The 16,180-nt window shown below is 43.9% G+C and overlaps 1 protein-coding gene across 1 annotated transcript in view; it reads right to left on the bottom strand.

The window, feature by feature from the left end:
• The window catches only part of IL20RB (interleukin 20 receptor subunit beta), a 243,646-nt gene extending 228,411 nt beyond the window's left edge, over positions 1-15,235 (bottom strand). The window contains exon 1 of the mRNA XM_086943914.1: positions 15,044-15,235. Within this exon, the coding sequence (XP_086800040.1) occupies positions 15,044-15,107 (64 nt within the window). The 5' untranslated portion in view covers positions 15,108-15,235. The remainder of the gene's footprint in view (positions 1-15,043) is intronic.
• Positions 15,236-16,180: the final 945 nt, after the last annotated feature.

The raw sequence follows: 16,180 nt of genomic DNA, 5'->3' as shown, positions 1-16,180 counted from the left end.
TCATTTGATCACACCTTAAAGAACTTTGATTACAACCTGAAGAACTCATTTGAAACCGTAACCTTGCATTGTGTATGTTGGATTTTTGACGTTTTTGGTCTTGTGTAGTTTAGAATAAATATCTTTATTTTCCTAAACTGTTGTAGAATCAGTTTGTGGTGTTTTCACTGTGTTACTGTGAGTATTGGTACAAATACTTAACGCATTGCCTCTGGTTAGCCTAGACTGCTCCGGCCAAGCTACCTTGAGGGCGAGCAGGGGTTATCTGAGAGGGTTATCTCCTTGTCCTGACTAGAAACAAGGGTCCCTATTTGGTCAGTGGTACCTACCTCTGCCAACTAGAGACCCCCAGTTCTAACAGGTAGGACAGGGCTGAATAGATTGAGACATGCCCGGGGCACACAAGGTGTCCCCGTGCATAAGCCAGTCCAAACCAGTCCTGGGACTTTCCAGGCCTGGCGGGGAGCTGGACAAAGGAAAGGGGGTGTAACCACCCCCCTTCCTGGTCCCACCCAGAGGAGGGACCTAGTAGGTGATCCACCCCTCAGATTGGGAATAAGAGTGGGAGCAGTGCCATTGCACAGCAGATCATCCTGAATCAACTTTACACGAAGAAGAAGACTGGACTTCGACATTCTGCTGCACAGAAGACTGAAGAGAATCTCCCTTGTGGCCTAGGAGTGGCCACCCTGTGAAAGCAGGTACCAACCAGCGAATCGACGTCTGCTTTGCCGCCGCCTCCCGCCGGAGCCCGAGCCCAGAGCCTGACAAGACCCAGACTTCTCACAGCCCGATCCACAGTCCCTGCAAAGAAGGGACCCGTGGAGGCACCGAGAGACGTGGGACCAGACTTCTTGGAAGACACCCGAAGAGCTGACAGCGCAGCACCAGAGGCATCCTCGACGTTGTGCTTTGGGGACTGAGAACCCCCACCACCGAGCAGCCCTCGCACCGAAGATCAGCCCCCCAGCATCTCCACGATCTGCGTGGGGCCCTTTTGCATTGTGCCACTCGACGCGCCATCCCGGCCACTAGCCACGTGGTCAGCGGCCATCTTGGCGACTACAACTACGAACTACACTGCGGGTCTGGTTGCTCAAGACTTGCCCTAGCTCCTGTAAAAAGGAGCCCCTGCTCAGACCTTGCTGGTCCGAGTAACAAGCCTTTCTTGATTCCTGCGTGGCTTGCATTAGCCAAGGCCTGTTTGCTACAATCAAGTTGCCGACACCGCCAACAGCGAGAAGCCTGCGTGGGACAGCTCGTGATCGACTCCTGGACGTCCTCGACCCCCGGTGTCCACGTGGCTGCAGAGAGAAGCTACACCTCAACGCCTGTTTGCACCCGACATTGCCTGGTTCCAATCTGGTTCCACGGTAGTCACTGGCTAGTGACTTTGAACATTGTCCCCTCTGCTTTCAGGTCTTCACATCTTCAGATCCACCCTTGGATCCACCGGAACTCTTCACCTCGAGCCGCCTGCAGCATCTTCAGCTCCAAGCACCATCGACCAGCGTGACGAAACCCGACACTACTTCGACCCTGTGCACCCGCTTCCTGTGGGTGAGGTAACTCAGCTCCGCCAGTGTTCCTACACTGGTAGACATCTCTAGGGCCTGTGTCTCAAGTTTCAGCTCTATAGGTCACTCGGAAGTTTCCGAACTTACTAACTTTGTACTTTTTACGCACCATAGACTTTGCATTGGTGAGTGCGTGCACTCTAAACACTGCACTCGAGTCCCGCGGGCCTTTCCCGACTTAGTCACTGCTAGTCTCGAATAGCTCCAGCGATTCCCAAGGCCCTAAGCCTGTTTCCTTTCTGATTGATATCTCTTATACCACTTTCTTAGTATATGGTTTAGGTGGCCCCTAGGGCTCATCCATATTGTGCAACTTTTGTGTATTTTAAACTGTCTTGTGTTTAACGCTTGTGCTTCTGTGCTCATAAAGAGTCCAGGGGAAACTTTTAGTTAATAAATCAATATATATTTTCAATATATATCTGTGTGGTGTACTTTCATTTGGTATTCAAGTGGGTTGTGTATGGTAATACAGCTGGCTTCACATGCCTTTCAGAGTTTAGCCTAAGACTGCTTTGTCCACGTTACCCCTAGGATAACTGGTCTATAAGGTTGACTTACAACCAATCATCATAAGGGTTGCTTGGCATGGTACAAAGTGATCACTAGAATTAGTGAGCATTATATACCAGGCCAACTTCTCACAGATAGTAACAAATGGAATTGGATGGCCACAGTCCTAAACGCCCGGAAAATAGAATGACTTGCCACGAATGGTAAAAGCCCCAATAATAGCATTGTAAAATTTCTATTCTGGAATATCGCGGGTTCAAAAAAAGAACTAGAAGAAAACAATGCTCCAGTATATTGTGAGTATTATGACATCATTGCCCTCCAAGAAACCTGGCTGATGGAGTGCAAGGAAGTGGCCAACAACACTCTCCACCATGTAACGGCAACCAGAACACATAAACATGGAAGGCCGAAAGGGTGGCCTAGCAATATATATATCAACGGCTTTAGATATAAAAACTGAACAATTATTGAGTTCGACTTCAGACTTACAAGTAATTAAAATGGTCCAGGGGCCTAAAAATCACACAACATTAATTTTAATAAATCTCTACTTTCATCAAATGCCAGGAGAAAAGCGGTACAATCTGAAAACTTAATGTCAATAATCACCTCGATCAGATATGAAAACCCAGCATGGGAGATAATAATAACCGGCGACTTTAATTCATATTTAATACATACACTAGATGATGATGACCAGCTGACAGCGGACAACGAACTATGGTCTGTTCCTGTACAATCATCCTCTTCAATAAAGAGACACGATCTGAATGGGCAAAAGCTGGTCTTGGCACTAGAACTTCTAGGCTTGCGAGTCTTAAACGGTGGAACTAAAGATGACACTTCCCCGGGGCGGACTTATCAGGGTGCCCACTCACAGTCAATCTTAGATTATACAATTCTAACGCTTCCTTTACTCGCTCGCGTGACAAAATTTACTACGATCAAGCACTCAACGCAAAGTGATCATTCATATCAGGTGTTCGAACTGGAGATGGGTCATCTGACTACAACAAATATGAAACAAATAAGATGGTCAATGGAAACATTGCCTGAACTAACATCATTAGCAAAAGAAATAATTGAAGCAAAGATTGTATCCAGCGATAATTCAGTTGAGATCTGGTCCATCTTCACGAACAGATTATTAACACAGCCACCTTAAATTATTTATGCACAGTCTAGAATGTTCAAGCCCAATGCAAATATGTCCAGCAAAACCTACTCGCTAAGAAAAGAACTGAGAAAGGCGATGAGGAAAAATAATACACAGAAAGTCAAAATCACACCTGGCGGGAAATAAAGAATATCAAGAGGCTGTATAAAATTCAGATCTGGAAAGACCAGAAAGTACAACAGGAGACTTTCTGGGCGAAGTTACTTTTTAGTGCCAAACAAGGAAACAACAGGCTCTTTTGGGAATTAGTAAACTGCACAATTAGTTCAAAAAAAGTGATAAATAATGCCTCAGTAACAGAGAACAGCTGGGTAGTTCAGCTAAGCAAAACATTTGAAGATCACATTCACGAAAATAGTAACTAATAGTAACAACAAAACTCTTGTCCTAAAACTGTCGGGGAAGAACCACCCAGAATCACAAGATCACAGTCCCATTCCAGCCCGGAAAGTCAATACTACATAGCTGAAGACATTGCCAGGATAATTAAAAAAGGGCCACCGCGATGGGGCTCCAGGCCCAAATAGCATCCACCAGGCTATCTTTGGGGCTGATCCTAACTACTGGGCAAAATCGTTATCAGGACTCTACAACAAAATCGGTTTCAATAATACCCTTCCCGCAAGTTGGAAAGGGTCAATTTTCAATCCAATTTTCAAGGGTGGTGATAGGGCAGACCCGGTAAACTATCGCTTAATCGCACTTATGGACATGGAAGAAAAATATTTTGCCTCACTAATCCTGGAGGACTTGGTAGAATGGTCCAACATGAAAGGGCTGATCCCATTTAATCAAACTGGGTTCCGTAAAGTATGTGGTACAACAAAGAATATTTTAGCCCTTGTCACACTAGCAGATAAGTGCAAATGCCAGCGAAGACCACTACAATTGTGTTTTATAGATTTAAAAGCCGCATTTGATCGTGTGAACCGTGGGCTGCTATAGACCAAACTACAGGACCTGGGTCTCCCAGAAATAATGTTACGACCCATTATACAACTGTATACGTGCACGTGGGTCAGCGTGAAAATGGCGAATGGTTCAAAATTATCAAAAAAGATACATACTGTGACTGGACTAAAGCAAGGCTGTGTATTAGTCCCCCATTTATTTAATCGTTTTATGGCAGACCTTTCACCCCGACTGGATCAAGCAAACACACATCCTCTGCGCTTGGGAACACTGCCCATCACGCATCTCTCGTACGCAGACAATATAGTTTTGTTTAGTTTGACCCAAGTAGGCCTACAAAGAGCACTTAATGAGCTCTTAATGTTTGCTAAAACTAATGCACTGAAAATCAACAACACTAAAACAAAAACCATGTCAGTCACAAATTGCTCACGGTATCAGTATCGATTCAAATTGGGAGAGACGCACCTTGAAATAGTAAGTACTTATAAGTACCTAGGGGTATACATAGATAAAAGATTAAATTTTCAATTTCAGAAACAATATCTGAAAAAAAGGAAACTGCATTATTTATGCTTTTTGTGCCATTGCAAAGAAACTATATGGTCCCGCTTTCACACCACTAACATCAGTGATGGCCGCGAAACTACTACCCTCCTTAACCTATGCAAGCATAGTGTTAAATGGCAAAGATTGTAAACTCCTAGACTCTCAGCAAACAAAGGCCTATAAAAAAGTCTTCAATCTACCTCAGACAGCAGCCCCGACACAGGTCCGACGGGAATTCGGCCTTATTAAGCAGGAGATATGGAGAAAATATGCTGTGATTAAAACTTGGTATCAACTTTGGCAGAATCGATCCAATGTATTAAATGGCGCCCTGTGGCAAGCCCAGGAAGACGATCCAAATTCAAGCTACGGCAAATTCTTGAAAATGGCATTGAAGGATACCGAGATAAAGGAACTATGGCCGCAGAACCCTTCCTTCCAAATCTTCCGTAGCATATTAAATAAAGTGGCAAAGCTACATTCATTACTGGAAGACAAAGCTACCTTAGCAAAAAGATCTCACGGCTGGATGGTTCTCCAATCCTATATATCACTCTGACCAGCGGAATACCTTGGCACAACATACTCGCCTCACATAAAACGCAAGCTAATGGCCACCAGATTTGGGGTATTACCAAGCCTGGCAGATCAACCAGCATGGAAGAATATAGGCATCAAATCTTGTAGTTTGTATGGGGCTGCATGGCAAGACTTTATCCGCCTCATATGTGTCTGCCCCAGCATAAAATCAAAAAGTGTTTCATTACTAAAAAAAAGCTTTTAACCCCTTCCATGCTGGTGACGAACCCCAGCCGTCATGCACTACAGTGCTCGTGTGCTGATGACGGCTGGGGTTCGTCATGGCCCGCCCGTGTTCTGCCGGCTGCAGCACACGGGGAAAATCGCGGCCGCACGGAAGGGGTTAATGATAGAGGAATTCGAACTTGTAGATCTGCTATCATAAGAGGACTTGGTATAACAGATCCTCAGGTGTCCTGCAAAATGATGAAATTTCTATTATTTTATGAGAAAAACCATGTGGCACGGCCAATACAGTAATGTCTAGGATTTCTTATTGCAATTTTAAAAAATGTGTCTAAAAGATTTTCAATGTTATTCTTTGCTAAAATCTTAACTTGACTACAATCTGACGTTACAGAATTATGAATATATTTTAATTGCTTTCATGATAAGGACACTATTCCCGGGTTCCATGACAAAACAATCAACAAGTTTTTTGCTTTTATACACTTTTAATCATTTTATATTGATACCTTATTTGTATCAAGACATTGTTATGGTTTTAAATACTCTTAAACAATAAAGATTTGAATTGAATTGAACATTATATGACAAGCATGGCGCATGAGTGAGGCTTCAGAGGCAGTGGAAAGGGAGAGGAATACGGATTAATAGGAGGATTAAATGAGAGAAACAAAATATTTTGTAAAAGAAACACATTTTTAGGGCTTTCAAACCAGAGATGAAAAAGAGTGTGTGTGTTTTTGTCAGTGTATGTATGCAAAAATCTAAGGTGAAATCAGACAGACACTTCACCATACATACCCGAATGAAAGCACCTGTACCCAGCTACTCATCTAAAAATACATTTATTAGCAGAGATGTAACACTGCAAACACCACCCTACAGCTCCACCCCCTGCTGATATAGCAAAGAGGCCCAGAGACTGGGCTTTATAGCGAGTGTGACAGGGCAACTGCTGAAAGGCCTAGCTCTGCAACCCGTGAGACAGTAAAAAGACTTACAGAGCCACAGCTCTGCAGCCAGTGGGAGATACCCACAGACGCTCTGTAGCCAGTGTGAGACCGTGAAAGATGAGTTTAGGAAGGCGGAGCCACAGGCAGACACGCCAGTGCCTAATTTGTAAAATGTTGATTGCTGGTACCCGAAGCTCTGTTTAGAAGCCAGCAGACCGCACTATTAAATGTCAGTGCGCTATATACGAATGCAGCAACCTCTGCAATCCCCTCATGACTCTTCCACCCGCTCCCAGGCACTGCTACCTCTTTATCTCACACTTACAGGTTACTGCTTTCTCCTTTTGTGACGGTTTTCCCATCTTTCTCTGGATATGTCTGATGAGGGAAAATAAGTGCCGGTCCTAAAAGTGAGTGGCGGCACCCACAGGCTCATATTTAGCACTGCAGACACCTATGGATGCTATGCTGTGCAGCCAGTACGAGAGACCTTAAATCTGTAGTAAAGCCTCTGCAACCTATGGAACATAAGGAAGCCAGGGGGTTGTAGTCAGTGTGACAGCAAGCAGATCCAGATCGGCCAGAGAGATCATAGGAAGAGAGAGAGAGAGATCATAGGAAGAGAGAAGAGAGAAGGAAGAGAAGAGAGACACTCTAGGCTCTGCAACCAATGAGACAGTGAAGAAGCCCCTAGGAGCCAATTTCTACTAACTGTGCTTTATCAAAAAGGACCAGAGATAAATACTCTTCAGCTGGTGCAAGGGGTGACCAAGCGGTAAAGGCCGTAGTGTGCATTCAGGGCAGCAAGAGCAAAAATATCCAGGGTTACCTGTGCTTAGGCCAGTGCACTAGTGCGTGGACAGAGAGGCCAAGCTCTAGTGGGCATTGAAGTCAGTGCTACAAATAAAAATGAAATAGAGGCAGAACCACATCTACATCAGAAGTAGTGAAACTCATGCAAACCACTCATGCGAAGACGAGGAACAGAAGAAGGAACAACACTCCCTCCATGATACAACAGGGAGAAGAAAGTTTGCGCAAAGAGTAGCTTTCAGGGCCGGACTGGCCATAGCAGGCATTGGGCAATGCCCCGGTGCGCCGCATGGGTGGGGGCCGTTTTTGTTTTAGGGCCGTTTTTCCAGCATAGCTGCAAAATCGGCCCTGTACCAAAATCGGCTGAAAACCGGCTCCGGCAAAGAGCTTGTCGGCACCTCCAACCCCCCGAGTGGGAATGGGGGGCCGGCCAAGTACTTTGCCAGGGCCGGTTGTGGTTCCCAGTCCGGCCCTCGTAGCTCTCCTCATAATGCTGCATATAATTAAGAAAAGACGATAAAAGAAGTGATCTAACCAACAATGGGTGTGTCTTGTCATCATGTGTGGAATGTGCAAGAGAATAAGAACACCAGCTTTGAAGCCTGTGTGAGGCGTGTAAGCCTCAGAGGCATATCTTTGCAAACTATCTAAGCAGCGGCGTAGCTTCAAGAGAGTGTTTCTTGTGTCCCACTCACTTTATGCATTCATTGTCCAGTTGAGAGTTGGGTGCGGAGACTCTCAGCTGGGTTTGGCAGTATCTGTGTTGCATATGCCTTTTTGCCCATCACTGGAAAGACCTATGCCCCTTTGACCCTAGAAAATATTCATTGAGAGTACCTCCCTCTGTCCCAAAGATAAACAGAGACTCTCCTGACACGTGATGGCTTTCACATGATCTGATGGGCAGCATTCTCGCAAAGTTTAACACTGTGCTTCGACCCTAAGAGAAGTATATTTATTAAGATTCAGTCTAACATCTTGAGGTTGAACGGCAATGAGTCTATGGGCGCAGCTTCGAGTCCAATAAAGCCCCCAGTTCAGTGTCAACTGTTGCCCTGTATTCCACCCACCGAAGAGGAACTGAAGGGCTGTCTAAATAAATAAGACTGGTTTCTCTTTGGATCCATTCCCTCCCCATATTTTAAGGCAACTAGGGGACAGTTTAAGTCCAATATATCTAGATTTATTCGCTGCCTCATTGCCATTAGGGATGGTCCCTAACTCTTGCAAAAAGACAAGTGTTATCACTCTCCTCAAAAAGCCTAATGCTGACCTGAAAATCCTGTCTAACGTTAGACCCATTTTCCTGCTCCCTGGGGTCTCAAAGTTACTTCAGAAGCTTGTGAATTCCCACTTAACGACATTTTTGGATACTTTCGACCTTCACCTATCACAATCATGCTTCAGGGCTCACCATAGCACAGAGACAGCTCTGATGGAAATACCTAATTCCATTTAGCTAACTTTGGATTCTGGCCCCAAGACCGGCCAGATTTTGTTAGTCCGCTCCACAGTGTCTGACACGGTCTCACATGAGATCCTATTTGCAGCGCATAGCCTCGATTGGGGTGGAAACGATAGCATTTGAGTGGCTGGGCCATTTTTGAACCATAGAGAACAGGCTGTGCGGATTAAGCTGTTATTTTCAGATGTGAAGACTTTTAAGTGCAGGGTAACTCAGGGCTTGGCCCTGACCTCCGAACTTTTTTTTAACATTTACATGTCCCCACTTGCATTTCTGATTGTAGACTTTGGCATTGAAATTGTCTCTTATGAAGATGATACCCGGCTTCTGCTGACCTATGAAGACAATTTGCCAGTAGGCAAAGAAACATTTTATTTTTTTATTTATTTATTTATTTCATTTATTTATTTAAAGAGTTTTATATAGTGCTGGCTAGACCTGAAGGTATCAGAGCACTTTACATAAGGTTCCATATAGTTACAAACTTACATCAGTTACAAGTTACCAAAGGCATTAATAAAAACTTTTAAGGAGCATGGACGAAAAGGAAAATGGAGAGAGGAAGGGAAAGGGGGAGAAAGGGAAAAAGGGGTATGGTATAGATACGACCGAGAGATGAAGGGAAAATTTGCCCAAGGTCCGCCTGGGTAGGTGACGGCCGAGGGGGAATCTGCAGCCCATCTCCTCTTCAGCTATAAGGAAGCTCCACCAGGCATTGGTCAAATTGGTAGGTATCAACAGAAAAACATTAAAGGGATAGAAGACGGGAAGAAGGGAGCGTAGCGGGGGAAGGGGGAGGTTGCATTTTTGCGGAGATGGGGTGGCTTAAAGCCAACTGCCTACAATGTACTCCTGACAAAACAGAGATTCTGCTATTTGGCCCTAACCCCTTTCCCGGTTGGTCAGGTGCCTGGCCGAGCAGTTCTACACTATCCCTCACCCTCACAGCACCTCGACATAGACCTACATTTTAATATCGAATTTTGGCAGTGGTGAAAACCTCCTGCTGAACACTCGAGATGTTAAAGACATTTCTCAATTCCCTGCCATGAGAAGCCAGGAAATCAGTAATCCAGGCGTTGATTCTCTCCAGATTGGATTACTCCAATGTTTTCTATCTGGGGATCCCAGATTACCTAATACAGAGACTGCAAACTGTGCAATTAGGCTTTTTTTTAAGCTTGCTGAACGTGCCTCAGTATACTCTACTGTAACAAACTGCATTGTTAGTGAGAAAAAGGATTGTTTTTAAAGCCTTGACCTTCGAGCAACAATATTTTTACCAGGCTGGTCCTGTATACCTGTCCAACAGGCTAAATGAATACAGCCCACGAAGAACCAACGTTCACGATCTATCACGTTGCTAGTCATTCCTCCCACTAAATGTAAGAAGTTGGGTGGTCTGGCCTGCTCTGTTTTGGCAGCTAAGCACTGGAATGAGCTTCCCCTCCAACTCAGATGTATTCCAGGCAACCGTTTTTCGGAAGCAATTGAAAGCTCACCTGTTCAAATTGTAGGGTGGTTGATGATCTCTTCTGGCCATTTTGCATTAGCACTGGGACACTCTCATAGTGGGGGTGCACTTTAGAGATATTTTCATTCATATATTCATACCAATGGCCCTCTATTTAAGTAGTTCTTTTTTTTAAGAAAGGGAGGTGCATAGTGTGAATGACTAAGACAAAAGTGCACAACATTCCTTGTACTTCTATGTTTTATAGCAGGAAGTAGCAAGTGTATCAGTACCTAGACTTAGATCCCTCATATATCCAGGGCCACTGGAATTAAGTAGCTGGGGAGGGGCCTAATATGCGACAGAGTTGAGTAAGTTATGTGGCAAGAAAAGGCAAATTATGCTGCATTATGCTGCACATTTTGTGTTAGTATTGCTTTATTATTTTTACATTTATGACTATCTAAGCATTAGTTGCACCTCATTAGTACCAGTTTAACACCCAAGTTGAGCCACAGAAAGGTGACAATTCAACCTTTGCAAAGGGCCTTTCTACTGAAAAGAAACACATGTTGCTACGTTTTAGTAACTATTGAACTGTTTGAGCTAGAAACATTTTTTTGTGCTAAAATCTGCAGATTATGCAGCAGATGATAGAATATGTGGCAAATGGCGCAAATTACAAATATGCGAAAAACTCTGCGGCTTCACAAACGCATAATTCCTGTGGCCCTGCATATATCTGTTCACACTTCAAAGCTCTTTTTCTAGCATGGCAATCGTGACTCTCATGTCTCTAGCTGCAAATATGCAAAGCTACATTCACTATTTTCAAAAACACCCACGCTCAAATATTGCAAGACAACTTTTTCTATTGTATGTATGTATGTATGTATTGGCATTTATATAGCGCACTACTTACCCGTAGGGTCCCAAGGCGCTTCGACCGCTGCGAAACCCTTCCTGGCTTCCCTGAGAGATGGTCCCTTAATGGGTATCTCCAGGGTGAGACCAGGCATCCCCGGCGGTCTGGTGGGGCCGTTAGTGAAGATGAGGCAAGCTGATGCCCAGAGTTGCCGAGTGTGATCGCTGATCAGAGTGGGCACCGAGGCGAGAGAATTATCGAGTACGCTGACCCTGGTCCAGAAACCTGCCACGCCAGGAATCGAACCCTGGTCCCGGGCCGTCCTCTGCTCTCGGGTCTGCCGCCTCTAACCAGTGAGCCACACTACTTCACTATTGACGGAAAGCTGAGGGAAGGAACCCGTAGAAGGCAAATTATCCACTGGTTTCGGTGATGTTGCTCTCACAACCTCCACCTCCTGATCACATTTTGCTTTTAGCCTCCACAGCAAAATAGACTGTTTTAAGAATGTCAGGTCGAACTTGAGATTTCTGGCTGGAAGAAAAATGTTCTCTGAAATGCAGTCCAGTGCCCCTTGAATTTGGGTTCATGCCAAATATCAAAGACCTAAAAACAGACAGCCTTGATGGCACACACATATGCATGCGCACCCACACATAGGCACACACACATATCATAGACATTCGTTTATTGCAGCACGTTTTATTTGCCCACCAAGTTCTCTTAGCATCACTGGAACCTATGATCTGGAAGTTTTTTCCACCCAGGTCATTACAGCAGGCACATAGCCCATTGAGCTGTCTTACTGGATTGAAACCTATAAAGTGCACTGTATAGCATGGGGTCAACTTGCCAGTCTTCTATTGCCTGTTGGCAAACTCTACCTATACAACACCAAATAAACAGATCAGGCCCGATTCACAAAAGTAATCTGAGACAAAATCCTAACTTTAGTACTCCTAAATGCCTTCTGTGAATACCGAAAGTAGTAAAGTTAGGATTTTGTCTCAGATTACTTTTGTGAAGCAGACCCATAGATGTGAAGAGCTTCAAGAATTATGATTTAAAAATGTAAATGTCCATTCTTCTTATTGTCTACTTTAACAACCAAAACCTTTACCCTCCTAATCCTGGTGATATAGAAACCCAATCTCTGCTTGACAAACACTCTTTTGCGAGATGGGTGGGAAATCTAAGACTCACACCCCTAAACCTCACTCACTTAGAGCCTGATCTAGATCTTGGTGGGCTGGTACTCTGTCACAATGGTTTCAGCTATCCCGTCCACCGAAATCTAAATGCCATAGGATATTATAGGATTTATATTCCAGTGGACAGGATATCCGTCCCGTTGTGTCGGAGTAACCCGTCCATCAATATCTAAATCGGACCCTAAACTACTGCCCTGTGTATGGGAGGAGGTAAACTGAGAGATGCCAATCTGTGCAGCCAGTGTGAGCATTGAGATTCCTGAAGAGGACAGGCTCTGTGACCAGTCTGGGAGAATAATATGTCAGAGCACCTCCGTGCCAGAGGCCGGGCTCCACAGCTAATATGGGACCCAGAGAAGGCTGCACTACGCTCCTGTAAAGTGGTTTAGGAGCAGTTGTTAAGCAAGGACAAGATTTGAGATGATTTTCTTTTAATATTAGAATGCCTCCATCACAAGGAAGTCCCAAACTTCCAAGATTCAAACCGAAACCCTTAATGTGCTCAAAAGAGCCTGGTAGAAAACATGAACCATATTTAAACCACCAAATTAAATGACTTAAAACATATTGAAATCTGGTTTACAGCAAGAGGTAAGTTTGCTCTACTGCTAGATTTCTGTGACAGAAAAAAACCCATCCAGGGTGACCCATTTTAAGTGTCAAGTGGCAATACCAGTCTAGTAACTTTGACACCAATAGCTATAGAGTTTGATATGGGAACACTTTGTATGTCCAAAGAAAAATTAGGAATGTTTCATGCTGTGACATTGAGTAAGGACAACAAGCCTTGTTTCAGTGTCACCTGGTTGGATGCTAGGCCACAAATTCAGTGGAAGTGCTCGCACTGGTTAGCGGTAAATCAGAAGATGAAAGGGACTGGTAATCCCAAGAGAGGGGGTTTCTTTAAGGGAGTTGGGGCAGGACATTTTATTTTTAAGTAAACACCAACCCCCAAAGTGGACATCAGTAAATCACAATGGTGTGACTTTCCCAAAAAAATTGGTATACTGCAGGTTGCATCACACTACGTTTGACCAACAGAAACATCACAGAAATTGTATCTGTATTTATCCATATATTTATTTTAGGTTTTGGGAAAAAACAAACCTGAAATTAGTATATTTTCAAATGCATTTAACCGATAAGTGAAGACTCATACTTGAATGCCTGATAGGTTTCGTTGATACGAACACCCATAGAGGATAAATCAATGTACTTATATGAAAACATGCACATTTTCAAATTAACTTCATGCACATCTACTGCTAATCAAGCCGCATTACTAAAATGATTTTCTATTTAACTCCCTTGCCTGTCAATCCACACAGCTACTTGTCTGGTAGTCATGAGTGAATCAGTGAATAAACAACCTAAATTCCATTTTTATCCACTTTTAAAAATAAATAAAGACAGGAAAATAAAAAATGTTCTCTCTATATTTATCTGTAAAAATCAAGAAAAAACGGAAAACAGGGACCCCTAATTAAAAGTACCTCAAATTATGAGGTTGTAAATTAAAGAAACTAACTGATCATGTGAACTATTACAATATTGAAATGTCAAGACATGGAGAACACTAATAGGAAATCTTATAAAATTATAAGAGTTTTCAAAATGAAATTGTTAAAAACAAAAAATGAATTTACATCTTAATATTGACCGGTTGGCACACAAGTTTGACAACAATTAGAAGATAAAATTGTCAACGCTGCTGAAATGAAATGTACTATAATAATGAGTGCCTATGTGTCAGCATTCCATAAAAATGCTTGTACAAATGAACAATAGCCAGTCACATATTAGGGTCAACCCAGAAATATCGATAGTGCTGAGTAAATGTCTGTCATGTGACAACATGTTCCTGAAGGTGCATTTGTTCCTGAAAGGCTGGTATGACTGGTTTAGATTGAGTCAAAAGCCAGACAAGTGAATGAAAAGTTAATAGGGACTGCACATTAGATCGCATGTCAATATCCTATCGGAAAGTCCTGGAGGGTAGTCCCAGAGTGACTCTGCATCTCTTTCGTGGTGATAATTAAGTATGCAATAATTTGATGCAGTAAATACCTGACCAATTTGCAAATGTATATTTGTAGCAATCACCTCAAAATGCATGTCACGCTTACTTTAAAACAAAAAAACGAGGTCAAATGGCAATCTCATAGACGAGTAACTTCATGACGAAAGCCGAATTGCCGGTCTGGTGGCAATCTTCTGATATTTTAAGCCCTGTATGGTGTTTGTGAGTGTAGTAATTATGCCCTACCTGAATAACTAGATTTTTATATGATGAATGGCCATTTATAAAGCAGTGATGAATCCTCTGGTTTAAATTCAATTCACCCGGTTACAAGAACCTCCTGCTAAACTTGAGCTTGTGAATGAGCAGATGGTAATACATGCTTTCATCTTCCACTCCGTTAGCCTGTCTCTTATATAAATGTATTTTTTTGTTATTTAACTTAATGGGAAGGCATAACTTCAAACTCTGACAGATGGAAAACTGGACTGCACTGCCGCAAATTGGAACACATGACCAGTAGGTTACAAACAGATCTTCGCAGAAGGTGCATTAACCCTCTGTGCCACCCAAATGAAAATCTATCCTATAATGTGCAAATTAAATAGAGGTCCATATAAAAGTGCATTAACCTAAAAAGATACAGCACTGGCATTGAAACCTGTGGCCTGCAGGTCAGACTCGGACCTCTGCAACAGGTGCCTGTCGAATGAGCTACTGTACAGCCTCCATCACAGTCAGGCGGAAGTTCCTCTTCCTACTCTTACCTGCTAGCACTGCTGGAGCCAACACGGCGAGGAGACAGGCCAGCAGCCTGCCGCGGTGACTCATTGCGGGGGTTCAGGAGCTCCGCGCGGCCCTCCAAAGTCCCTGGGTGTCCCGGTCATTCTCGCGCCAAAGCCTGGCCATCCTCAGAGCAGCAGACAGTCCACGAGCACGCGCTTCTGAATCCCGGTGCAGGCTCCACCCACCTCAGCTACGGGGGCGGGGAGGGAGGCAACCAGTTGTCTCTCGGTGCGTGCATCACGCCGCATTTCCCAGAGGGGAGTTCCCGAGTGTGTCAGCAGTGTTCTCATTCAAACCTGTTTTCTCAGAAGGAGAACGTGCCTGACCTGCCCTCGCCGGTGGGAACCAACCTCTGTCTTTATTCGGCTGGGGATGCAACCTATACCCAGTGCTTAACTTTGAGCGGTGGCTGAAGGTGTGCCACCCGCACTTCATTTTGGGGACCGGTTTTTAATAGGACCTCATCAGACCTTTGTCCAGAGCAAGAGGGAGAAACTCAGAAAAAGTAGGAGGAAAAGAAAGATGGAACAAAAATGACGTAGTGTGTCAGCAGAGATGAAAGAGAACCTGCATGAGTAACATACATTGGAATGAAGTATATGGTGGGATAAGAAATAAGCACGAGGTAGAATCCAGATTGTGCAACTTTAGTATTTGGAAATCCTGACATTTGCCAGTGCCAGCTATGGAATTCCAAGAAAAGCATTCGGCACCTGCTCTAATTATTTTACAAATTAAGCACTGCCTTTAGCACTTCTAGCACTGAAAGAAAATATTGTTTTCTTATTGTGATGCTTTGGCACCTACCAGTTCCAAGTGGTTTCAATTAGTTCCAGTGAGCCCCCCCCCTCACCCCCAACGCTGTTTGTTGCTGAAATATCTTTGTGAAATTAGAAAACTTGACTTTCCGACTGGTTAGGCAAGTCTCCTGACTGGGGTTATTGGAATTTGCGGGGCACTCATAAGGAGGTTTCCTAGGTCTGTGACAAATGACACAATGGTGGAAAAGAAGGGCAATTGCACATGCCGTGTGTTGTCACTGTTCTGAAGAAAGTGGCTTCTACATTTACTTAACTCTTTGTGGTTGTGTTGTGCTTGTGGGGCACTCAAATGCTTTA

The sequence above is a fragment of the Lissotriton vulgaris genome, chromosome 11 (genome assembly GCF_964263255.1).
Source record: "Lissotriton vulgaris chromosome 11, aLisVul1.2, whole genome shotgun sequence".
NCBI lineage: Eukaryota > Metazoa > Chordata > Amphibia > Caudata > Salamandridae > Lissotriton > Lissotriton vulgaris.
This window is presented reverse-complemented; position numbering and strand designations above follow the sequence as displayed.